The 25598-nt window shown below is 41.1% G+C and overlaps 2 protein-coding genes across 2 annotated transcripts; both read right to left on the bottom strand.

The window, feature by feature from the left end:
* Positions 1 to 3469: 3469 nt before the first annotated feature.
* LOC140038479 (uncharacterized) lies at positions 3470 to 6015 on the bottom strand. Its single transcript, XM_072083847.1, has 3 exons — positions 5895 to 6015; positions 5267 to 5402; positions 3470 to 4166 (listed from the first exon to the last, which is right to left on the bottom strand). The coding sequence occupies exons 1-3, from the start codon at positions 6013 to 6015 to the stop codon at positions 3470 to 3472; spliced, it is 954 nt and encodes a 317-aa protein (XP_071939948.1).
* A 7888-nt stretch (positions 6016 to 13903) lies between these two features.
* On the bottom strand, positions 13904 to 18100 carry LOC140038478 (uncharacterized). Its single transcript, XM_072083846.1, has 4 exons — positions 17302 to 18100; positions 16920 to 17035; positions 15830 to 16169; positions 13904 to 14508 (listed from the first exon to the last, which is right to left on the bottom strand). Exons 1-4 carry the CDS (start codon positions 18098 to 18100, stop codon positions 13904 to 13906), a joined length of 1860 nt encoding a protein of 619 aa, XP_071939947.1.
* Between the last annotated feature and the right edge of the window lie 7498 nt (positions 18101 to 25598).

Below are 25598 nucleotides of genomic sequence, written 5' to 3'. Positions count from 1 at the left end.
AATTTTAGAAAAGAGCTAGTCCAATGCTAGACCCCAATAGGCCGTCCCCTCTCGTTAGTACATACTTGCATGTTTCACTACATTTCATACATTTTTCTTAGTTTTCTAGCATCTGGCATGCTCCTCCAATCCTTTCCCCTTCATTTTAGGTTTTCGCATCCTCATGCTAGTTATAGGGTACATTTGCTTGAGAGTCCCCTTTTGGTAAGAGAAACGAGCGAGTGTGGCTACAAAATAGCCTTAGCACGCTAGTTCTTCCTTCTAATCAAAGGAAAAATTAAAAATCATGAAGTTAGGAGTCATTCCCGTACCCGACTTGATGCATTCCTATAGGTTCATACACTTTCATTCTCATCATGTCACTCCCTCACCCTCTTTTCCACATTTTCTCACTACTTATATCCTTCTCAATACAAATGCCATGTTCACACATTTTTCTTCTTGTCACTTGTTTTTCTACCTCACAAACTGCACCCAATTGTACTTAGATGCATTCACTACTATTATACCATATTCTCATCCACTTGCACACGAACACCTTTATTTTCTCAATTGGCACACAAGCACTTTTCTTATATTTGCACACATGCACTTTTCTTACATTCGCACACATGCATATTTTCTTACATTTGCACACATGCACTTTTCTTACATTTGCACACTTGCACTTACATTTGTATTTTTATTTTATTTTTGCATTCCTCTTACATTTTCACACTTGCACTCATATTTGGGTCTTCATTTGCATTACTCGTGACCTCTATGAGGGCTTTCCTTACTGGCCATCACAATTCATGTGATTGGGACCAAAAAGCCTCATAAGAGACATCTTAGATTTAGGATTGCATTTTTTTAGTCATATCCAACATGCAACGCATACTTTGGGTAGAAGAAATTAGGAAAAAAGGGGCTAAGTCACGCAACTAGCTTTGGCTAGGGTAAGTGAGTGCCTTAGGCTTTGCCTTTGCCTTCTCCTTTATCAAATGTGACCCCCGATCCCTTTCTTTGGTTACGTAGACCTAAAAAAGTTCTTTAAAAAGGGTTTGTTTGCTTTTCTTTCCAAAAAATCACTTTTTCTTGGGTGACTTGGTACACCCTAACTCTATACCAAGTGGCGACTCCATTTTCCATTCAAAAACCCTTTTTGAACTTTGTTTGGCCAAACCGTCGCATTTCATAATCCCACGGCCTTTTATTTTCATCTTCACACACGTTCACATACACACTACTTTCACACACTCAAAAAGTGGGGCGCGACAGTTGGCGACTCCACTGGGGACTTCCTAAGTGGGTCCAAGCATTTGATTTAGCTATTCTTTTCCTTTTTCTACCCTTTTTATGCATAGCATTTGGATATTAGGATTGCATTTTTTTCCTTTTTTAGGATTTTTGCATCTCGCGCGTATCAACTCACTTCCTCACACATTCGCCTACGATTGTTTTGATGGATGGATGGTTTATTTATGTGATTCCGCGCTTTGCATTGCATTTGGGTGGGGGATATTACCCTAGAGCCTCACGTTGGTTCTTGATCCCTCCCCTCCAAACGAGCACTAGCATACGTGCATACGCTTTAACTTTTGCCAAAATCGAGATACAAACGTAGGATCCCGATCTGAGACTATACTCATCGGTATCCCATGCAATCTTATAATCTCGTCTAAGTACAACTTAGCCAACTTTTCCAAGGAGTATTTCATACTAATCGGCAAAAAGTGAACAGATTTGGTCAATCGATCCACTATTACCCAAATAGCGTCGTGTCCTTTCTGAGTCCTTGGTAACCCTGACACGAAATTCATTGTGATATTTTTTCACTTCCATTCAGGTATCTCCAACGGCTGTAATAATCCAGACGGTTTCTGATGCTCGGCGTTAACTTGCTGGCAAGTGAGACAAACTCGAACAAATTGAGCAATCTCTCTCTTCATATTCTCCCACCAATAAAGGTTTTTCAACTCTTGATACAGCTTATTGCCTCCAAGGTGCACTGTATATTTAGAACAGTGAGTTTCGTCCAAAATTTTCTTCTTTAGACTTTCATCTTTGGGTACCACTAGGTGATTTCTAAACTTTAACACTCCATCGGTCCCCAAATTGAAATCAGACTTTTCTCCTTTTTGAACTTTCTCAACCCATTTTTGCACTTCAAGGTCTCCTTTTTGAACTTCTTTGATTCGATCTAACAAAATAGATTTTACAGTAATATTCCCAAAGATTATCCTCTGCGGCTCAAGACGCGGATTCCAAACACTAATTTCTTCTAGCATGTGTCATTCTCTCATCATTAAACTGGTCACTTGCACTTTATGACTTAGGACATCTGCCACTACAATAGTTTTTCCAGGGTGATAGTTAAACGAACAGTCATAATCCTCCAAAAATTTCACCCATCTATGTTGTCTCAAATTCAACTCTTTTTGGGAGAACAAATACTTAAGCCTCTTGTGATCCGTGAAAACCTCGAAAGTCACTCCATATAAATAATGTCTCCACTTTTTTAAGGCAAACACTACTGCCGCTAACTCCAAGTCATGGGTTGGATAATTCTGTTCATGAGGTTTCAACTTACGGGAGGCATACGCAATCACTTTCCCGTTCTGCATCAATACACACCCTAAACCATCCTTTGAGGCATCTGTATAAACCACAAATCCATTTCCTCCACTCGGCAATGCTAATACAGGTGCCTCAGTCAAACACTTTTTCAACTCTTGAAATCCTTCCTCACATTTAGAATTCCAAATAAACTTACCATGCTTCTTAGTCAATTCGGTTAAGGGTTTGGCAAGTTTAGAAAAGTTTTTGATAAACCGACGGTAATATCCCACTAACCCTAAGAAACTCCGAATTTCGATAGGATTTTCTGGTCGTTTCCACATAGAAACAGCTTCTACTTTCATTGGATCCACAGTAATCCGTTCTTTGGAGATTATATGACCTAAAAGACTACTTCTTTCAACCAAAACTCACATTTATTGAACTTAGCATAAAGTTTGGCAATCTTAGAAAAGTCCTTGATAAACCGACAGTAATATCCAACTAACCCTAAGAAACTCCGAATTTCGGTAGGGTTTTCTGGTCGTTTCCACATAGAAACAGCTTCTACCTTCGTTGGATCCACAGTAATCCCTTCTTTGGAGATTATATGACCTAAAAAGACTACTTCTTTCAACCAAAACTCACATTTATTGAACTTAGCATAAAGTTTGTGCTCTCTCAGGGTTTGCAAAATTATTTTCAAGTGCAGTTCATGATCTTCTCGGGACTTAGAGTGCACTAGTATGTCATCGATGAATACCATCATAAATTGATCCAAGTACGGTTTAAAAACCCGATGCATGAAGTCCATAAACATTGCTAGCGTATTAGTTAACCCAAAGGGCATCACTGCAAATTCAAAGTGCCCATATCTTGAATTGAAAGCGATTTTAGGCACACCAGCTTCTAGAATCCTCAATTGGTAATATCATTGCCTCAAATCTAACTTGAAAAATACCACTGCCCCTTGCACCTGATCGAATAGCTCATCTATGTGGGACAGAGGGTATTTGTTCTTAATGGTCACATCATTCAAGCCTCGATATTCTATACATAGCCTCAAATTCTCATCTTTCTTCTTAACGAAGAGTACTGGAGCTCCCCATGACGAGTCATTTTGTCTAATAAAGCCTCTTCCTAATAAATCTTGTAATTGCAACCTCAATTCCTTCAATTCAGTTGGAGCCATCCTGTACGGTGTCTTAGAGATAGGGGCTGTTCCTGGAGCCACATCAATCTTAAACACTATTTTCCTTTCCGGAGGTAACGTTTCTAATTTCTCGGGAAAGACATCGGAAAACTCGTTCACTACCGGCACATTTTCCAACTTCACCTTATCCTCAAGTGTATTGATAAGAAAGGCTAGATATCTTTTGGCTCCACTACTCAACAATTTCCTAACTCGAATCCCCAAAATTAAAGCAGGCGATACTAGTCTACCCTTCACATCTAATTTTAATGTTGCTTCCCCAGGAATGTGTAATTCTATTAGTTTCATCTTACAATCCAATTGAGCATGGTACTGAACTAGCCAATCCATCCCAAGTATTAGATCATACCCCTTAATTGCTAAACTCATTAAATCTGTCAACAATCTTCTCTCATCAACCCAAATTTCATAATTCCTATAAACTTTATTAACAATCAGACATTGGTTCCCCGTAAGTGTTTCAAATTTCAAATCAAAAGGCAATAAATCACACTTTACATCTATACCTTTCATAAAGTTAGGGTCTACGAAAGAATAGATTGCCCCGAGATCAATTAAAACTCTAGTTATGCGATGAAAAATAGAGATTGTACCTTCCACCACCTCAGTCGGGTTAGGAATTTGCTAATTGTCTAAGACGTAAACCCTAACTGGTACTTTCGGTTGGCTCCCTCCGGTATTTGACTGCTTTGAAGCAGATCTAGCAGGTTGTTGGGTATTTTCTCCTTCTTTAAAGGCATTAGGGCAACTTGAAATATGGTGCTCGGTCTCCCACAGATCAGACATTTTCCTTGCTTCCTCCAACACTCGGCCTCAGTGTGGTTAGACTTGTTACAGTATCCACAAATCACACGAGGGGTCACGGCCGAACTAGCTTGAAAACTCCCTTTTTGCTGATCTCGTCCACCCTAATTTTCTTTCGATGGGGCTCCCCTTGACGGAGCTCCTACTGGTTTTCCAAGCATTCTCACTCCTCTAGTCCCTCTTCCCATTTTAAGGGGTTGGGTGGATTTCTCAGACGATCCAGGGGTGTTACTTAGGTTACCCCTCTTTCTAGTATGAAAATCTTTAAATTGGGACTTAGCAGTCTCTACCCTCTGTGTTTTTTCCAAAGCATCCGTGAAAGTTGTAATCTGGGTGGCTATTAGGGATTCTTGAATTTTTACATTCAACCCCTAAATAAACCTCATCCTTTTACGCTCTGTGACCACAAGCTCAGGGGCACATTTGAAAAGTTTAGTAAACCGCTCATCATACTCGGCCATACTTAGTAACCCTTGTTTCAATTTAATAAAGTCATTCTCCCTTTTTTCTTGTATCATAGGTGGGAGAAATTTGGCATTGAACTCCCTCTCAAAGTTTGCCCAAGTCCAGGGGGTTTGTTCTCTTTTCCACTTTGCCCTAATAACGTTCTACCACGAGCGGGCTGTTCTCTCAAACTGAAAAATAACAAAATTAACTTGTCTTTCCTCGGCTTAGTCTAAAGCAGTAAAAATTTCCACCATCCTTTCCAACCAATTCTCCGCTACCTCGGGATCAGACCCTCCATGAAACCTAGATGGAGAGAACTTCAAGAAACACTCTAAAGCTCTATCCTCACCCCTCTCCTGGTTCCTAAGTTGGTTGACTGGTTCAGGGCCTTGACGCTCAACTAAACGCTCAAGAACATCAGTTATACGGTTAATGGTCGTAACCACTTAGTCACCTTCTTTGTTCCTAGGATTTTGGTTTGGATCAATCACAGATCCCTCATCTCTCTCGGGAGTACGGGGTTGCCGAAACCCATGCCTACGCTTCTATCCACGTCCTCGTCGATCCATTTACCAAGATTCTAAACGCATAATAAAAGAGAAAAATAAGCGTAGAAATTTAAAACAAGAACAGATTGCAAGAACGCTTTAAAACCAAAGCATAAATATTTACATAGATTAGAAGTCATGTCCCTTGTTAAAAGTGCATACAACAAGTCAGTGATATCAAATACAAGATATAGGCATCCAAATGCCTCAAAATACAGGGGTACGTGCACAAAATACAAAAGGCCTCACAGTGAGGTTCACCCCAACTAAGTCCTGAACAAAAGTCAAAAGATCAAGAGATCTCTAATACAGGTGGACCGAACTAGAAGATCCTACAGCCTTACAAGGGTCCTCTTCGGGGTCCTCCTCAAGATCCTCTTCCATCGGTGTAATCTCCACCTTCACAGCAGGTGCAGTCTCCCCAGATACATCTCCAAGCAAAGCCTCCTTTAGATGCTCGGTCATAGTCACACACTCGGCTATAATACCGTCCACGCGGACCCCTCCTCCTGGACAATCTGGATAAGAAACCCCTCAGTCTCCTGAAACTGTGCATGGGAGGCATCAACCCTCTGACGCTCCTCAAGAACTCTCGCCTCTAGCTCTTGGATCCCTGCAGTCTGGGCCTCCATAGTGGCCTCCATCTCCTTTCTCTCCGCTAGTGCTATCCGGAGATCATGAGTCAACTGCCTCTGCTCCTCAGCTACTCCTATCACCAGACGGTTAGGGTAAGAGTATCTCGTTCGGCATTGGCACGACTACCTTGCCTAGCAGGTGAGCAGCGCAGAAGGGGTCCGTCTCTAATCCTGCGATACGTGATCACGAGGAGAGGTTCCTGAACCCTATCATCATCACTGCTGCTGTTCATATCCTACAAATAACTCACAACTAAAGGCTAGACCCTTACATTCACTGATACCATTTAAGAATTTAACCTAAGGTCTACCACGGGTTTCTATGACCAAAAGTTCACGACTAAGAACTCTTAACCCTATTCCAGATATTTTAAACCTAGCGCTCTGATACCAACTGTGACGTCTCCACCTCTCCCTAGGGCGAACCCTAGGGTATCAGCGGAATGCCTGCCCAACTCACGTCAGGACTCACACACTCATTCAAGCTTAATATAGAGCCATAAAGCATCCAACGACTTAAAATAAATACTTCGAATATACAACCCACAACTTCTAAGGTTAACCATTATAATTACAATCCACTAACAAAGAGTAACAAAAGTTACACTTTAAGAGCCATCAAATTCATACAAAATATACTAGTCTCTACCAAAACGCTAGTCTATATCCTCTAATCCACCTCCGAATCCTATTAAGGAAAACAAATTTAAAGGGATTAGCGAACGCTCAGTGAGGCCAAGAAAATAAACAGGCAAGTAAGTAATACCAATAACTCAAATAACATGCTTTAAACAACTTTTAAACATGACATTTCATTTAAGTGCACAAGTTGGAAGTAACACGCATGGAAGGATACAGAAGCTCTTAGGAGAGTTACTTGAATTAAGAGTATGAGCATTTTTCGTTGAGGGTTTCTAATTTTAGAAAGTTAGGGTTTTAGTGGCTGTTCTTGGAATCTGGCCGACATGGCCTTTTCTTTCCTCTGCTTCGGGGGAAGGGGCTCTTCTGGCTGCGGCACAGGCTGGTGTTGGCCAGTCATTTGTGGATGTGGTGGGCTTCCAGGCCAAGTCCTTCGCGTCGCTGCCTTCGACTTCCGTGGCACCTCGAGTAAAGGCTGTGGTATCTACCCACAGAAGGGAACCTGCGGTGAGTTTCGACATAGTGGACATCGAGTGAGTTGTGACTTCTTTTCAATTTGCATTGGTGGGGAAATTTTCCAAGGGGCGGCCGCCTACGGAAGACTTGCGGAAGTTCTTCCATGCTTTGGACTTAGCCGCTGAGTTTGCTATCGAATTACTGGACAAACGGCACATCTTGATTAGGTTGATGACTGAGGTTGATTACTACAGAGTTTGGGCTAGAGGTATTTAGTATATCAAAGAGTCTCCCATAAGAGTGTTTAAGTGGTCCATTGATTTCCATGTGGATAAAGAGACCTCTGTTGTTCCCGTGTGGTTTGCATTGCCGAAGTTGCCGGTGTACCTGTTTCACAAGAAATGTTTGTTCCCTATTGTAGCTTGCTTAGGGCAGCCATTATGTGTGGACACAGCTACCGCATAGAGAACGTGACCTAACGTGGCTAAAGTATGCGTTGAAGTTGATTTGATGAAGGAATTTCCTAGCCGGGTTTGGATTTCCTTTGGTGAGCGTGTTGGCTTTTGGCAGCCATTGGTACCAGAAAATTTACCCAAATATTGCAGGCATTGTTTCTATCAGGGCCATAGTGAGGAGGAGTGTAGGATTAAGCATCATGTTTTGAAGTTAGAGCCGCCAAGAGGGGGAAGCCACGGGGAACGCAGGGTTTGCAAATGTACTAGCCGAGGGAGAAGATGGCATCTGGCACGATTTCTGGAGTAGTTAAGGATAGATAGGAAGAGGTAGAGCCTTCGTTTGCTACAGGCACCGTTGTTGGGGTCACAGGTGTGCCCATGGTGAAGGCTCCTTTGATCCAGAACAAGGTAGCTGGGTCGGGGGGTCTGCCCATGGCCATACAGCGGAGTGGCAGCAGTCGCAGGGGCTAGGGGAGTGTGATGGTGATGTCGCTGCCCAGGTTTCTAGCGGGAATGAATTATGGGTGATTGGTGGGTAGCATGATGAGGGTAAATTGGCTGTGAGCATGCATGAAGAGGGCACTGCGGAAGTTGGGTAGGGTCAGGAGGTAGGAGGGGAAGAGGGTAATGGGTAGGCCGTCATGGTAGCAGCTATAGAGATGGTAGAGCACGTGATTGTTGCGGTTACGGACAGAATCATTGTGGACCTTGCGGAACGAGTGGCGAGTGAAGCAGCGACCGTGGAAGGGGAATGCGGCCTCGTGGCTATTGGGATGTTGGAGAGAGCATCTTCGAAGGATATCACTGGTGCTGGCGGCCTGTCGCCACGTGGTGTCGAAGAGCAGCATGGTGAAACGCGAAGTATAGCTTTGACATTGAACCTTGACCGGGTTGCCGCTCTTGAGCAAGATAGGAGAAATGCGAAAACGAAAGGGATACAGGCCATGGCCCCGTCGGACAGAGAGCTAAGGTCGGTATCCAAGAAGTCTCAAAATTCTTTCCATATTTTGTCGCATGATTAGTGCATGTTTCTGGAATATTCGGGGGATCTCAAACCCCCCAAATCTTAGAAGACTTAAGAATCTTGTTCATCTGCATAGGATAGCGATTGTGGGTATTTGTGAGCCTAAATTATCTAGGCATGAAGCTGACTCAATTCGGATGAGGTTGAATTTTGATTACGTAGTGTGTAATTCGTCTGGGATTTGTGGGTGTTTTACAATTCTCCATTTGTTAGCCAGGTGATTGGGGAATCGGACCAGCATTTTTCTATTCGTTAGGCACATCTCCAGTTCCCTGCTCCTATACTAGTCTCTTTTGTTCATGCTAAGTGTCTTGTGACTGAGCGATAGCAACTCTGGGAGGGTTTGTTACAGGATATGCCCGGGCGGGGTCCATGGTGTGTTGTAAGGGATTTTAATCTCGTTCTCTCCAGTAGTAAAAAGAAAGGAGGGAGGCAGTTTCGACCGGCGGAAGGGCTTGAACTTTCCCAGTTTATGAGTGAGGGGGTGTTCGACGCAGGTTTCTCTGGCAATAGTTTCAATTGGTGTAGTAATAGATTAGGGCGGGGCGGGCATCTGGAAACGGTTGGATAGAGTGTTGCTTAATATGGAGTGTCTGAATTTTTCCCTATCAGTGTCCGTGTCTCATTTAGTGCGCGCTCCATCTGACCATGCTCCGCTTCTCATCTCATTGGCACCTAGAGTTGATTGTAGCTGTCGATCGTTTCAATTTTTCAACGTTTGGCCTTCCAAAGAGGAGTTCTTGGACGTGGTTAAGATAGCTTGGCAGTTGGAGATGTCTGGGTCCCCATTTTCTGTGGTATGGGGAAAGTTGAAGAATGTCTCTCGGGCTCTTCACCTCTGGAATAAATAGGTGTTTGGGGATATGTTTGAGAATGTTAAGAAGGGGGAAGGGGAGGTGGTGGTAGCAGAGTTGCGTACACAGGTTGATCTATCCGATGAGACCCACTTGGAGCTCCAGAGGGCTCAGGCTAACTTGAAGAGGCAGTTAGCAGTTGAAGAGCAGTATTGGAGTCAGAAGGCCAGGGTCAAGTGGCTACAACATGGTGATCGGAATTCAAGCTACTTTCATTCGGTGGTCAAGCAACGCCGGTTTCATTCTAGAATTCACAAGATTCAGGATTCTGTGGGTGAATGGGTGATGGACGATGAAGGGATTGAAAGAGAGGTTGTCCGGTATTTTAGTAAAGTGTTCTCGGCTGACCCTGTGTCCGAGTTTCAGCTTTTGCATGTTATTCCTAACCTTGGGGACGTTATAGATAACACGAGGTTGAAGGAGGTCCCTTCTTTGGAGGAGGTGAAGGGGTGATCTTTGGGATGGATGGAGATAGTGCCGCTGGACCAGACGGATTTACAAGAAAATTTTTTATGAAGGCCTGGGAAGTGGTGGCTCACGATGTGTACAAGATGGTTGTGAGTTTCTTCTGTGGTGCTGAACTATCGCGGTTCATTACGGCTACGTCTATTGTTCTTTTGCCCAAGGTCATGAATCCTAAGGACTTTACTCAGTTTTGTCCTATTAGTGTGAGTAATTTTTTGAATAAAGTTATTTCTCGGATTTTGGTGGGGAAGTTGTCTGGTGTGTTACCTCGGCTCATTTCTCCTCAGCAAAGTGGTTTTGTTAAAGGACGGTCAATTACGGATAATTATTTGCTGGGTCAGGAGCTGATGTCGGAGATGGGAAGGAAGTGTAGAGGGGGAATTTGGTGTTGAAGTTAGACATGGCTAAGGCGTATGATAGAGTTTCCTGGCCATTCCTTATTGCAGTTCTGCGGCAGTTTGGCTTTGGCGAAAGGTTTATTGATATGGTGTGGCGGTTAATCTCCAATGTTTGGTTCTCTGTTTATCATCGGTGCTGAGGTTCTTTCTCGGGCCTTAAATGATCTCTGTTCCCAGTCACGTGGCGTGGGATACAAGGTACCGAGACACTGCCCTTCTATGTCTCATTTGGTGTTTGCTGACAACGTTATTATTTTTGCCAATGGGGGTGCTGATTCGTTAAGGCGGGTCATGCGTATTTTGACTTCGTGCTAGAGTGACTCGGGCCAGTTGGTTAATGTGCAGAAGAGTGGCTATTTAGTACACCCGTGGATCACAGTAGCCCGTAAAACGGTAATTGAGCGGGTTACTCAGTTTCAAAGGACACAGTTTCCGGATAGGTATCTGGGTACTCCTTTGTTTATTGGCAGAGTCAAGGAGGCGTATTATTCGGATTTGTGCCAGAAGGTTCTTGATAAGGTTCTCTCTTGGAAGTCCCGTTTGTTATCCTTTGGGGGAAAGCATATTTTGATTCGGCACGTTCTGTCCAGCATCCCGGTTCATTTATTGGCGGTGGGTGTTATTCCAAAAGGCACTTTCAGGTTGATTGAAAAGGTGTGTGTTGACTTCTCTCGGGGGCGGGGGACGATAGGAAGAAATTCCATTGGATCCGTTGGCGGGACTTGTATTATCCAACAGATGAAGGTAGGGTTGGGTTTCGGTCGTTCGTTGACATGTATAAGGCCTTCTCGTGTAAATTGTGGTGGAATTTTCGGTGTGGGATCTCCTTGTGGGCGAGATTCTTGAATGCTAAGTATTGCAAGGGGCTTCACCTCTGCCAAATTTGTGCGTCTACTTTAGGTTCGGTAACTTGGAAGAGAATGTTAGATATTCAGGAGTTGGCAAAGTTGTTTATTGGGTGGAGCCTGTAAGAGGGTCGATGTAACTTCTGGTATGATAATTAGACTGGCCACGGGGCTCTCTATCTGAGGATGGGGGTGCGAGAGGACGTATCATTTCTCACCATTACGGAGGATGGGGAATGGGTGGCGTGGAAGCTAGCGGAAGTCCTTCCTTGTGACATGGTACAACAGGTATTGGCGGTGGTGGGGCCGGATAGGGACTCCCCTGATACAATGCTTTGGCTTGCGTCGAGCTCGGGTCAGTTTTCGATATCGTCCGCGTACAGAGAGATTCAAGAGATGAAGCCTTCGTCGTTCCTATTTCGCCAAATTTGGCATTCGAGCCTCCCCCTGAAGGTGTCCTTCTTTATGCTTCGATTGTTGTCTAATCGCCTTCCCATGGATGACGTGTTGGCCGCACATGGGTTTCAGTTTCCTTCCAAGTGTTCATGTTATCTGGTGTCCAGTACCGAATCCCCACGTCATTTGTTCTTGGAGGGGGAACTTGCAACTGCGGTCCGGCGGTTTTTTGGCTCGGTAGGTGGGTTGGCTATGAATTTCGGCCATGTTCGGGTTTGGTTGATTAGTTGGTGGCTCAAGCCGGTAAGATCGGAGAAGCTTCGATTTGTGTTCCAGATCTTGCCTACTTTTGTCTGTTGGTATATTTGGAAGGTTAGGTGCACAGCGGTATTCCAGGGGTCAGTGCAGCGGCCTACGGAGGTGTGTCAGGCCATCTTTTACGAATTAAAGGATATTTTTTGCTCAAATTCGGGGAGGTACATCGGGCGGTGGACTGGCCTACGTTCTTGGAGTTGGTAGAGTGTAGGCCAGATGCAGTTTTCGTGCGTCGGGTTCGGTGGTTCGCTCCATGCACTGGCAGGGTCAAGTTCAATATTGATAAGTGTTCAAAAGGTAACCCAGGGGTGAGTGGCAGAGGGGGATTCTTCGAAACTCTACAGGTAGTAAGGTATTTGCATTTTCCGATTATTTTGGAAGATGTACCAGTTTGCAGGCAGAGGCCAAAGCTTTATTGCTCGGGCTGCAGATGTGTGCTCAACGGGGCTTTGGTGGTAATCTGGTGGTGGAGACAGATTCTTTGATGTTGCAACGTATTCTTCTGAAGCAGTGCCAGAGTCCTTGGTCCATCAGTGTTGAGGTGGGGAAGATTGAGCTACTGGTCGAGGGAAGCTGTCAATTCGTACATTGTTACAGGGAAGCAAATAAGGTTGCGGATATATTGGCAAATATTGGATCAACACATCATCAGCATGTGGTGTATGTCTATGAAGGGATTGCGGATTTACCCAAATTAGCTAGGGGTGCTTATCGGTTGGATCTGCTTGGTTTTCCTTCCTTTCGCAGGTTTAGGGTCACAGGTGCTATTCTCAAAATGTAATCCCTCACTCGCTTGTACTACTCCTTTGGTCTAATAAAATAATAAATGTTCTTCAGTAAAAAAAAAATTAATCATATAAGAATTAGCAAAACATAAATTTGATTAGTAGTCCACCAAACTTCAAGTGTAAAATTTTATCTGTGTTTAGTGTAATTATCTTGGTTATTTACAAATTTTAAGTGCAAAAAATTATTAAAAGCAATATTTGTCTTTGAAAATAAATTATTTAATATGTTATTTTTTAAATCTATTTTATAACTTCCAAAATTTGGGGGGTCATAAGTTTTTTATTAAAAGATTCTAAATAAATTTGTTTTAGAGAAATAAAAAAAGAATAAAGATAGAATTGAGAAAATGTTAATATAGTAGAAGAAGGCTAGTTAACTAACATATGGCAAGTGGTCTAGTGGTGACTACGTTATAGATACATGCCTAAAGTCTCAATTTCCGGGTTTTCAATTTAATCCGGTTGAACTATTGGGTCATTAACCGGTCAACAATTCTGTACTTAAATGGTCCAATTAGAGACCCAATCCAGTTCAATGATTGGTTCATCGGGTTGATCGATTCAACCGCTAGATCGGGTTGAGTTTAATAACTATGCTATAATTACACGGTCCAACAGAGGAATAGTTGCTGCCTACTAAGCGAATATCTCTCAACCCATTTTCACCACTTTTGCAGATTGTGGAGATTATGAGTTAGTTTATGTTGAAAAACATGAAGATGATTTCTATTAGATCCTTAGTGGATAGGAGATAGCGAGTGAGATAGCAAGGAAGATAGTACTTGGTTGTTTTGTAGTAGCGGATGCTTGTAGATGTTATCTTTATTAGATTTAGAGCATATAGACTCCTCAGTTAATTATGGGATGTTTCTCGATTCGAATTTGTACCACACTATACATAAATAGAGTCATGCCCTTTCTTAGACCTAGGTAAGCCAAGAATGAAGTCCATGGAAAGATCTACCCAAGGTGCATCAGGAATTGGTAAAGGCAAGTATAAACCATGGGGTTGTACCTTAGATTTTGCCTTCTTGCATACTATGCATCGGCTCACCACCTTTATAAATCACGCCTCATCTGTGGCTAATGGAAATGCTCCTGCAACATAGATAGAGTCTTACCAACTCTGAAATGTCCCATTAAACCATCTCCATGTGCTTCTTTTACGAGTAAGAGTCGAATGGAACAATTAGGGATGCAAAGGCGATTTAAGTAGAATAGGTAATCATCAAAAACTGAGTAATTTCCTTGGGCAGCTCGAGAGCAATTCTGGAATGTGTCACCAAAGTCGGTATCACTCACATACATATCTTTGAGTAGCTCGAATCCAAGTAACTTAGCATCAAGAGTAGTGAGTAGAGAATACCTGCGGGATAGTGCATCGGCTACTATGTTACTCTTACTACTCTTATACTTGATGACGAACGGGAATGTCTCGATGAAAGTAACCCAGCGCACATGCCTCTTGTTAAGATTGTGTTGTGCCTTCAAGTTCTTGAGGGACTCATGATCGGTGTGTACTATGAACTCCTTGGGTCTCAAGTAGTGCTGCCATACTCGTAGTGCTCGAACCAAGGCATATAGTTCCTTGTCGTAGGTCGAGTAGTTCAATGCTGCTCCGTTGAGTTTCTCACTAAAGTACGCAACAAGCCTTCCATCTTGCATCAACACGGCTCCAACTCCTATCCCTGAAGTGTCACATTCAATTTCAAAAGCTTTAGTAAAGTCAGGGAGGGTTAAAATGGGTGCATGTGTTAATGATACGAGACGCGGAAGCTACTTCGGATCTAGAGGAACACGATGAAGATTTGACGGAATTGAACCCGAACTTGGACCACTCAAGAACAGATTTAACGGTAGAGGACGCCACAATCAAGTGTGTGTGTTTGATTGATAAGTCAAGAACAGCCTAGGATCAACTCTAGGATGTTCAACTTAGCTTTCACAAGCTAAGGGAATTTGCCACAAGGAATGGACGAAATTCTGGAAATTTTATTCAATACTCTCAAAAACTGAATGTAACATGCGGCTTGAGGCTATTAATAGCCGTGACTAAGACCTAATAAACTGGAAAAATAACAAGGAAAGTTCGACCAGCCCCTTGGGCCTTCACTTGACCGAAAGCTAGCCCAACTAACTATAGATCATAAGCGAGATCCCCGTACGGCTCAGCGACGGTACTTAACTTCAGCTCAACCCGCCGTTTGGAGCTTGAACACTTGCATCTTCAATTGTAAGCAGCATTTTAGTAGTCGTGCAAGGATATTCCAACTCAATTCCTTCAATGGCCGGTTTCTCTTGGGTTTGGATGGCACGTACCAAGGCTTGGAGGGACTCCTTGAATCTCTTAGCTCGTGCTCGTGTCACTGGGCCTTGGGGCACCTTCACAGGGTCTACTTGTGCACTTTGGGCCTCGTGCTCAACCGCATCAGTTAACTTATCCTTTAGCGCTTGAAAGGCTTGCTCTTGTTCCTCCCCCCAGATGAACCTCTCGTTTTTCTTGATGAGTGCAGTGAGAGAGGCGGCCAGGGTGCTAAAATCCTTCACAAATCGCCTGTAGAAGCTTGCAAGTCCATGGAAGCTACATACATCCCCAACGGACTTAGGGGTTGGCCACTCTTGGATAGCCTGTACCCTGTGCATTGATCACAAATTCTAAAAACACAAGGCAGTTAGTACAAAAATTGCACTTCTTGAGATTAGCGTATAGCTTCTCTCTTCGAAGTGCATCCAAAACAACTTTTAAATGTTCAAGATGCTCTTCCATGCTACGGCTATAAATAAGGATATCGTCAAAATAAACTACTACAAATTTTCCTAAGAATGGTCTCAAGACATGGTTCATAAGCCGCATAAAAGTGCTAGGTGCATTGGTTAACCCGAAAGGCATTACTAGTTATTCATACAAATCATACTTAGTTTTGAAAGCACTTTTCCATTCATCTCCTTTCTTCATTTGAATTTGATGGTATCCACTCTTTAAGTCAATTTTGGTAAAAATGACTGCACCATGTAACTCATCAAGCATATCATCTAACCTAGGTATAGGGTGACGATACTTTACCGTTATTACGTTTACAGCTCGGCAGTCGATGCACATGCTCCATGCACCATCCTTCTTAGGTACTAGAATCACCGGCACCGCGCAAGGGCTCAAACTCTCTCTCACCCATCCCTTGCCTAGCAACTCGTCCACTTGACGTTGTAGCTCCTTTGTTTCCTCAGGATTGCTCTTGTAGGCCGGACGATTAGGTACGGTTGCTCCAGGTACAAAGTCTATTTGGTGTTCAATCCTGCGAATGGGTGGTAAACCACTTGGAATATCCTCGGGAAAGACGTCCTTGTAATCCTGCAAAAGTGGAACAATAACGGTTGGGAAGTTAGTAAATGGATCATCATTGGACAACCCTACTTCTTTGCACACAAGTACAAGAAGTGGTTGTCGTGCACTCATAGCTCGTTGTACTTGTTTGGCTTTTACGAGCATCAAGTGCTTTCCCTCATTTTTTCCCTATTTTCTTTTCTTTTCCTCACTAGCTGAATGTACATGTGCCTTTTTCTTTTCATCTTGTTTGGCTCTAAGTTCCTTCTTTTTCCGCTCACTTTCTAACTGGAATTCCTTTTAAAGATTCTCTTGGTCGGCACGAACTTGCTTAGGCGTTAGGGGTGCAAGAGTAATCTTGCGGTCCTTATACGTGAAGGAGTACTTGTTACTCATGCTCTCGAAGTTCACTCAACTATCATACTGCCATGGTCGCCCAAGAATTATGTGGCTTACATGCATGGGTACCACGTCACACAGAATTTCATCTTCATAGCGACCTATCTTGAAGGAGACCAACACCTGTTTGGCTACTCGAACCTCCCCACTATTATTAAACCATTGAAGTTTGTAGGGTCGGGGGTGCTCCGTAATTGGCAAGCCCAACTTCTCCACCATAGTAACACTAGCAACGTTTGTGCAACTACAGCCGTCAATGATAAGACTGCATAACTTGCCTTGAACTAAGCAACGTGTATAGAAGATGTTTTCTCGTTGCTCATCATCCTCTAGGGGTCATGCGGTTAAGGCTTGTCGTGTAACAAGCCCGAATCCCACTTCACCCTCAGGTGCACGTTCTTCTCCTTCATCCGAGTCATCTTCATCCGTAGCTAAGGGTGGCATATCGACATATTCGGGTTCATCATCGGTGATGATTTTCCCATTAGGTAGGACTATCATGATCGTTGGTTAGGACAATGCTTGGTAATGTGTCCCTATCCTTGGAATTTGAAGCATCGATCATCTCTTTCCCCTACTTTGGTTTGGTTGATCACCAATTTTCCTTTGTTGTCTCCCTTAGTTGGCTCGACTTTTACTTTGTTAGGAAACTCGGGTTTTCCTCGATTGAACCCTACTCGGTCTTCGCTCCTTCGCTCATTCCTTGGAGTGAATTGTCTTGAGTTTGGGGTAGAGTAAGAATATCTAGTCCGTGGGTTACCCCTCCTCTTAAGACAGTGCTCCACCTTGTCAACTTTGGCCACCAACTCGTGGAGCTCTAGGTAATGTTCCAACTCAACCTCCTTGGCAATTTCAGGTCGAAGCCCATTTAAGAATCTTGCCATGGTTGCTTCCTTGTCTTCTTGAACATCAGCCCTTAGCATGAGAATCTCCATCTCCTTGTGATATTCATCTACACTCCTAGTGCCTTGCGTAAGAGTTTGTAACCGTTGATACAAATCTCTATAGTAATGGCTTGGCACAAATTGGGTCCTTATCATGCCCTTTAACTCGGTCCAAGACATGATCTCCGGTAGCCTACTCCTTCGTCGAGATGCGGTAAGTTGATCCCACCATACGACCACATATTCGCTAAACTCGATCACGGCCAACTTTACCTTTTGCTCATCCGTAAAGTTTTGGCAAGCAAAAATCATCTCCACCTTCGACTCCCAGTCCAAATATGCTTCCGGATCCAACCTTCCCTTAAATTCTGGAATTTTCATCTTAATGCCTTTGAAAGGGTCGGAGGTTTCTTCTCGGGTCCGTGGTTTAGGCTTGGGACACCTAATGAAGTCCTCTTCATCATTGGAACTATCAGATTCGGCAATCTTAGACTTCCCACGAGAGCTATGAGGTGTATCCGGGGATCCTTTGTTGCGGGACAACTCGCTATAGATAGGTTCCAAAGCGTCATCCAACATCTTTTTGAATTTTGCCTCCAACGCCTCTGCCAATAGCTTCACATCAAATGGAAGGGCACTTGGTGGTGGATTGCCCCTTTCTCCTCCTTGCGACATATTTGAATAACCTGCAAACAAGTAAAACAAGAAACAAAGAGTTGTCCTCACCCACACCCTCACGTGTATACACTCTCGCTCGTGTATTCACTCAAGCTTGCCCTCAAATATTCCTCACAAAATTATTCTCAAGGCCTCCACTTGCTTCCCTTGAAGAAATTAGAAGAATTTCCTCAAAAGTCAACTAGCTTCAACCAAGAATCTACTTCAATGGGCGTGGCCAGGTTTGAAGTGAAGTAATGGAGACTGGAAAACGGAATAAACAAAGCTAGAATTTTTTTTTTTTACGGGAAGAGTACTAGTTGTATGACACAACAATGACCAAGTGATCGACGCTTAAAACTGGAATTTGAAGCACTAAGCCGAGACTTTTAAAATGAATTTTTATGACTGGAAAGAGGCTGGAAAATAATCTGGACAAACGACTCAAGAATACTACAATGATGGGACTCAAGACACTAGTCGAAGGATGTTGTTGCCGCTTGTTATTGTTGCACCAGATTTAGGAAGTATTGACAAGCGAAAGCTCTTGGATTAATCCTGGAAATATTCCCCCTTTTCCTATCCCAATAAGGATTTGATTGGCTATCAAAAACAAAATTCAAAATAACTTGGACAGCTGGTTCAATTAGGATTAAACTAACCTAATCCAACTTGGACTTGGAGTAGGGTTTAGTGGTTGTTTTGGAGGCTGATGATGTTAAGCAGTTTGGGATGCTTTTGACACCCCCAACAATCAATTTTGGGAGGTCTTCAAGGTCAATTTCGTAGCTGAATGTTTCCCTTCCTTTTGTCTTTTTTTATTTAGACAGCCAAGAACTTGAAGCAACTAGGGTGCGGCTGGAAATTTTTTTTTTTGTTCTTTTGGGTATCCTGGTTGGTTCGAGATTTGGTTCCCAACCCCCAACAATCCTCAAGCTTCATTCAAGAATTCAAGAATCTACTTCCAGAATTCAAGAAACACAACTTGACAATGATTTCGCTCCCTCAACATCCCAAGCACCACGGGTTTTGTAAAGACAATTTGGGGTTTCAAGGGTTTCAAGAATCGCAACCAAAGTTTCAAGAATTGCAAGATTGTTGTTGTACAACCAAGAATTCCAAGAAACTCAAGTCTTGATATTGGTATCCAAGGATTTTAATGAAATCAGGCGCTGTCTTGCCTCCTTTTTTTTCGTAGGCAACAACAAGAATCAAGTGACGGCTAACCTTCTCCTAGCGACACAAACAGATTCTGTTTTGTTTCTTTTCTTTTTTTTGACTCAGGTTCGGGACTCAATGACAATGACAATAAGATAACAAGACGTTGAACAAGAAACAAGCACAAACAATTAAAGAAACAACTCTGACAGATTGTATCAATTGCAAGAAACGATGTCAAGTGCCGCAACACAGGAAACCCGAGTGACTCAATGTTTTGTGTGCACTTGGGACACGACAATCAACACCGATTGACTTTAAATTGCTGGACCCAAGCGGTGGAACAATGACAACAAGACACGAGCAGATTTTACACACAAGACTCAATAGAAATTTGGCAATAACAAGACACAGACAGATTGCACAAGATTCAATAGAAACAGCAATAAGGACGCGACAACTAAGATCACTAGCGGTTTTGTTTTTTTTTTTTTTTTGCTGGATTAAACCGAATAAGAAACAAGGCGAAGACACAACTACGAATGGAAAATACGACACAAAGGCTGGAACTAAAAAGATATAACCTGGAAAACCATCAACCAACTCTAATACCAGCTGATGCGAATTCCTCCATGACGGTGAAATTCATCCTCACGAAACCCACGATCTTGATGGAGAATTTTCTAGGTTTGGTTGGCGGAATCCCTTTCGACCCAATCTAATCCTCTAAGTTGCGAACACTCTTGATAGGATCTCAACCCGTGACTTAACGAATTAGTGAACCAAGAAATTTTGGTAGGATGGCGCCACAAACAAGTGCGTTTCTTGTTTGATAAGCCAAGTTGGACTTCCTAGAAAACTATCTAAGATGTTCAAGGGGTGCTTGCAAGAAGCCAAGAGAAGTCTCTCAATTTTATTAATGAATCAAAATCTGCTTGTTGTTGTTGGCTTGAAGCTTATTTATAGCTTCTCACAACTCAAACCTAATGAAACTTGGAAACTAGAATTCGGCCCAACTATGGCCCATCATGGCCGAACCCAACAAGGGAATATGGCCGAAACTAATAGCTAAAAATAAGGTAACAAATGACTAAAAATGGCAAGGACAACAACACTTAAGTCACTTGCTTTATTCTACTAATTGAAACGAAAAAACTGATTAACTTGAACTTGATGGATCTTGTGACTCGAAGGGCCTTGTGTCAAGGGTCTTGATCCTCTAGTTGGAGTAGAGTCACGTACTCCGAACCGTCTTCAAAGATCGAACTACCTTCCTTAGCTTCTTGTACCACACGTACCAAGATATTCAATTGCTCCCTCATTCACTTGGCACGAGCTCTAGTGATTGGTCTGGTTGGTATCACCACGTTCTTGGTAGTAGCTTGGATGACCGCATCAAAAAAGCTAGATGAAGAAGCTAAGAATAAGAAGCTAAGACCTGGGGGTGAACTTACGGTTTGAGAATGCTAAAACTAGGTGGACGATTTTGCTTAGTGAAGAAAAGTTGTGGACCATCTCTAAAGAAAACTGGGGGAAACACCTTTCCTCAATGTAAGACTTGTGGTAAGATGCATTTAGGAGAATGTTGACTTAGAATTGGAGCATGTTTTGAATGTGGGCAGCAAGGACATAAGGTTATGGATTGCCTAAACAAAAATGTAGGAGGAGACAAGGGTGGCAATCCGGTTGGCCACAAAGTTAAGGTGAATACGAGGATACATGCCATGACTGATTTTGAAGCAGAGGCATCTAGCAACATGGTCACAGGTACGCTTTGCATATGTGCCAGCATATGTGTTATTTGATTGTGGTGCAAGTCATTCGTTCATTGCAAAGAGACTTGCTAAACATTTGTGTATATATCTTAAATGGATAGACCACAACTATCGAGTGGCTACTTTAGGGATTCTTTACCATTGCCACATCCCTTACTAAGTTAACTCAAAAGAGGGCAAAATTTTAGTGGACAGATAAATGGGAGACCAGTTTTAAGAAGTTAAAGGAGAAGTTAGTATTAGTCCCAGTGCTCACCTTACCCTTGGGGATGGAAGGATTTGTAATTTATAGTGATGCTTCAAAAAGCAAGCTAGGGTATGTATTGATGCAGAATGGGAAAGTAATAGCATATGCTTTGCATGAATTGAAACCCTATGAACAGAACTGTCCCACACATGATTTGAAATTAGTCATAGTAGTTCTTGCCCTTAAGATATGGAGACATTATTTATATGGATTACAACGTGAAACTTTCATAGATCATAAAAGTTTGAAGCATCTATTTACACAAAAAGAGTTGAATATGAGATAGAGAAGATGGTTGGAGTTGATCACAAATTACAGCCTCACAATCAGTTACCACCCAAGTAAAATGAACAAGGTGACAGATGCTCTTAGTAGAAGTCCAGGACCTTCAGGGAGCCCTCGGTGGAGGAACAAATGAAAAAATTTTGAATTAGAAATGGTGAACTCCACCACTAATGTGTTAGTTACCCTATTCCTTATTTCAACCTTAAAGGCAACACTAGTCTAACTTCTAGTGTTCAAGGAAACACAAAATTTGGATACTGAAGTTGCTAAGATTAAGGAGAAGATTAGGGTTGAATCTTTTGACGGGTTTGAATTAAAAGATGACGGTAGTTAGTGGAAGAACAACAGGTTGTGTACCAAGAGATAAAGAACTAAAATAGGAAATATTGAAGGAGGCACATAATTCAAAGTTCTCTATTCATCCAAGTGGGACTAAGACTTGAAGAGATACTATTGGTGGAATGTGATGAAACAAGAAATAGCTGAGTATGTAGCTAGATATCTAGTGTGTCAAAAAGTGAAAGCCGAGCATCAGAGACTTGCCAGCTTGCTACAATCTCTAGAAATTTTACAATGGAAACGAGAGCATGTGACCATGGATTTTGTGATAGGTCTATCTTGGACAATTCAAAATAATGATACTATCTGGGTTATAGTTAATCGATTAGCAAAATCTGCCTATTTCCTACCCATGCCAAATGGAGTAGTAATGAAAAAGTTAATGGAGTTATATATAGAGGAAATTATTTGTCTTCAAGGCGATCCAGTAAGTATTATATCGGATAGAGACCTAAGATTTACCTCAAGATTTTGTCAATTTACTCATAGGTCATGGGAACTGATATGAGATTAAGCACCGCTCTCTATCCCCAAATGGATGGACAATTTGAGAGAACCATCCAAACACTAGATGACATGTTGCAAGCTTGTGCTTTGGATTTTTCTAATAGTTAGGACAGACTAGTGAAATTGATGGAATTCTCATATAACAATAGTTACCATAGTGGAATTGATATGGCCCTATTTGAGGCATTATATGGATGGGAATGTAGATCCCCATTGTATTGGGATTAGCTAGATGAAAAACTTGTCACCTGTCCGAATCTAGTGGAGAAAACACGTGAGAAAGTCAAGATTATTCGAGAAAGATTGAAGGTAGTTCAGGACCGAAATAAGAGTTAGGTGGGTTTAAAAAGAAAGGCCATTTAGAATTTTAACTAGAAGAGAAAGTGTAGCTGAAAATATCCCCCACTAAGGGAGTAATGAAATTTCGAAGAAGTGGTAAACTAAACCCAAGATATGTGGGACCTTACGAAATTTTGGAAAGAATTGGGACTTTAGCATATCGTTAGGCCCCCTCACCGCCATTGTCAAGAGTACATAATGTCTTCCATGTCTCACAATTGAGGAAGCACGTATCGAATCCAAGTCATATCCTAGAGGACCAACCCATTGAAGTGAAAGAGAATTTGTCAATAGAGGAGCTTCCACTGAGGATCATGGATCACAAGGAACAAGTTTTAAGAAGAAGGACAATACTTTGTGTCAAGGTACAATGGACAAATCATACACTACGAGAAGCAATATAAGAGTTTGAGGAAGACATGCAAAACAAGTACCCATACCTTTTATTATCAAGGTATGTGAGTTTCGAGGAGAAAACTTTATATAAGGGGTAGAATGTAATAATCACTGTTTTTTATTTCCTAATCATTACTTAATATTAATCCCTATAATAGTAAAAAGGTGAAAGAAAGATAGTAAATTTAAGAAGAATTATTAGGGGGAAACGAGATAAAATGGAGAAAGGGGATAATGGTAGCCTATATTGCCAACTATGTAACATGTCTACAATGGAGAAGTTAGTGGAAGAAGCGGTAGGGTAGCTACTACATATCGCTATTTATCTCGTTAAACAAGGAGAAACATCATTTTTTTACTTTCTCTCCCATTTATCCTATTAGAACAAAAACTCTCCAAAGTTTTCAGAAAAGAAGTAAACAACGTTGAGGTTAAACAAGCAGACATTTGTTCTATTTGGATTGGCTATTTTTTGAAAAACAAATTTTTCATATATAATATTATTGTAATATACAAACAAAAACAATCTAAAAAACACCAAAAATAACTTTAAAACTGTCAAAAACACAAAAAAATCTCAAAAACACAAAAAACAACTTTAAAAACACCAAAAACATAAAAAATAACCTCAAAAAACACCAAAAACACAAAAATAACCTAAAAATAACCTCATCTATAGTAAAAGTTTTTCACCTACATTGCTTACAATAAAATATTTTAAAAACACCCTTATAAACAGCCAAATCCAAACGGAGGGATTAGTTTTCCAACAACACTAAAACTTTTTTTCAAGTTTTGTAAATTTCAATTATTATTTTGATCATTTTATCAATCATATATGAAGATATACATATATATGTAGATACTTAATTATTGTTATGAAAATTAGAAAGATTCATATCAGGTTAGGAAAAACAAATTCATCTTAGGGTAAATTTTGTAGTTGATAAAAGTTGTTTGGATTGAAAAAATATATATATTTTTGCATCGCTGCTGAAGCTCGAAGCTTCAACATGACAATGGAAGAAGGACGGTCTGTTGACCCTCCTCCTGCATCTCGGTCACTGACAAAAGCCTGAGACATCAACAAAAAGAAAAGCCTGGCAAATGGGAGCAAGCAGCCGCCGTAGCGGCGAGTGGCCGCTGCCGACGCAGCATGTAGAAGAGGCCGGCGGTTTCAACTGCTAGTAATAAGGAAGAAGATGATGAGAAGGATGATGATGATGTTGGTGATAAAGTTTGAAGTTTAAGTTTAGAAGCTAGGATTTCTGGAAAAAAAAAATGTGTTGTGAAATTGTGAGGAAGAAGAAGACCCGTTTGTGTTATATGGGTCAAGAAGCTAGGTCGGATAAGTGAATCAGGTGGGGTTAGTTAGAAGTGGATTCAGGTTGGTTTGTTTCTTTTCAGGTTGGGCTTGAAGAAAATGGAATTGGGTCGAACAATAGTTGGATTACTTATGGATTTTGTTCAGTTAGATATTAGGCTGAGATTAAATTAGCATTAGGCTAAAACTAGAAAACAATAAAGAAATATTTGGCCTAAATGACCTTGGGCCGATATTAACCATTGTCGAAAAAAATGCAAGTATAATTGGGGTGGAAGCAAATTATAGGCCTAGTAAATTTTTAATTAACTAATCTCATATATAAGACTAGTCCAACTTTTGTAGATTATCATGGTCATTAAACATCAAACCCCAACTTAATTTAGTTTTGGGCTATAAATTAAGTTATTAAGGCTTATGCTTAATTAATTAAGTCCAAGATATTTAAATAGAAGTCTAAGACATATTAGCCTAATATTAGTTGAAAAAATTTTATGAAGAACAAAATAATTCTTAGATATTTGAACAAACATTTATTACAAAATTAAAACAATAATAATAAAAATGATAAATAAAATAAAAATATAAATGAAAATAAAATAAAGATATAATTGAAATTAAGTAAAAATATAAATAGAGATAAAAAAATAAATATATATGTGAAAATAAAATAAAATAAGGATGATAAAGATGATGATGATGATCATAATAATAATCAATATAATAAATATAATAGTAAAATAATAATAATGAAGATAATAATAATAATCATCATCATCAAGATAATAATAAAATTGAAATAAGTATGATTATGAATAATTATTTTAAAATTAGTAAACTTTATTAAAGAAGATGAACTTTCCAAATTAGGAAACTTTTCAAAAATAGGAACTTTCATTTTAGGAAACTTTCTCAAACTTTGTATAGTTGTCCAAACATGAATTTTAGGGTTACTCAAAATCTTTTATATATATATATATGAAATATCAACTAATCAGGACACATATATATTTGATAGGTACGAAACAAGTTTAAGAAGTCTTAAGGTAGTCCCACTCAAACAGTCAGTCGAAGGTATGTGATACTTACCCCCTTTGAATTTTGAAATATTAAATGTGAATCTTTTCTTAAAGGCAAGTTCTATTT

The sequence above is a fragment of the Coffea arabica genome, chromosome 3e (genome assembly GCF_036785885.1).
Source record: "Coffea arabica cultivar ET-39 chromosome 3e, Coffea Arabica ET-39 HiFi, whole genome shotgun sequence".
Taxonomy (NCBI): domain Eukaryota; kingdom Viridiplantae; phylum Streptophyta; class Magnoliopsida; order Gentianales; family Rubiaceae; genus Coffea; species Coffea arabica.
The sequence above is the reverse complement of the archived record's forward strand: the minus strand, read 5'-3'. Positions and strand labels throughout refer to the sequence as shown.

What these genes read in the sequence shown, in the direction of transcription:
- LOC140038479 (XM_072083847.1), bottom strand. Translation starts at nt 6,015, where the DNA reads ATGACCGAGCATCTAAAGGAGGCTTTGCTTGGAGATGTATCTGGGGAG. An exon ending in GGACCCCGAAGAGGACCCTT is followed by an intron (nt 5,403 to 5,894) that starts GTAAGGCTGTAG and finishes TTGAGCGTTTAG; the next exon opens with TTGAGCGTCAAGGCCCTGAA. An exon ending in CCCGAGGTAGCGGAGAATTG is followed by an intron (nt 4,167 to 5,266) that starts GTTGGAAAGGAT and finishes TAAAGTTTATAG; the next exon opens with GAATTATGAAATTTGGGTTG.
- LOC140038478 (XM_072083846.1), bottom strand. Translation starts at nt 18,100, where the DNA reads ATGTCGCAAGGAGGAGAAAGGGGCAATCCACCACCAAGTGCCCTTCCA. An exon ending in GCACTGTCTTAAGAGGAGGG is followed by an intron (nt 17,036 to 17,301) that starts GTAACCCACGGA and finishes CGATCATGATAG; the next exon opens with TCCTACCTAATGGGAAAATC. An exon ending in TATGCTTGATGAGTTACATG is followed by an intron (nt 14,509 to 15,829) that starts GTGCAGTCATTT and finishes GTGACACTTCAG; the next exon opens with GGATAGGAGTTGGAGCCGTG.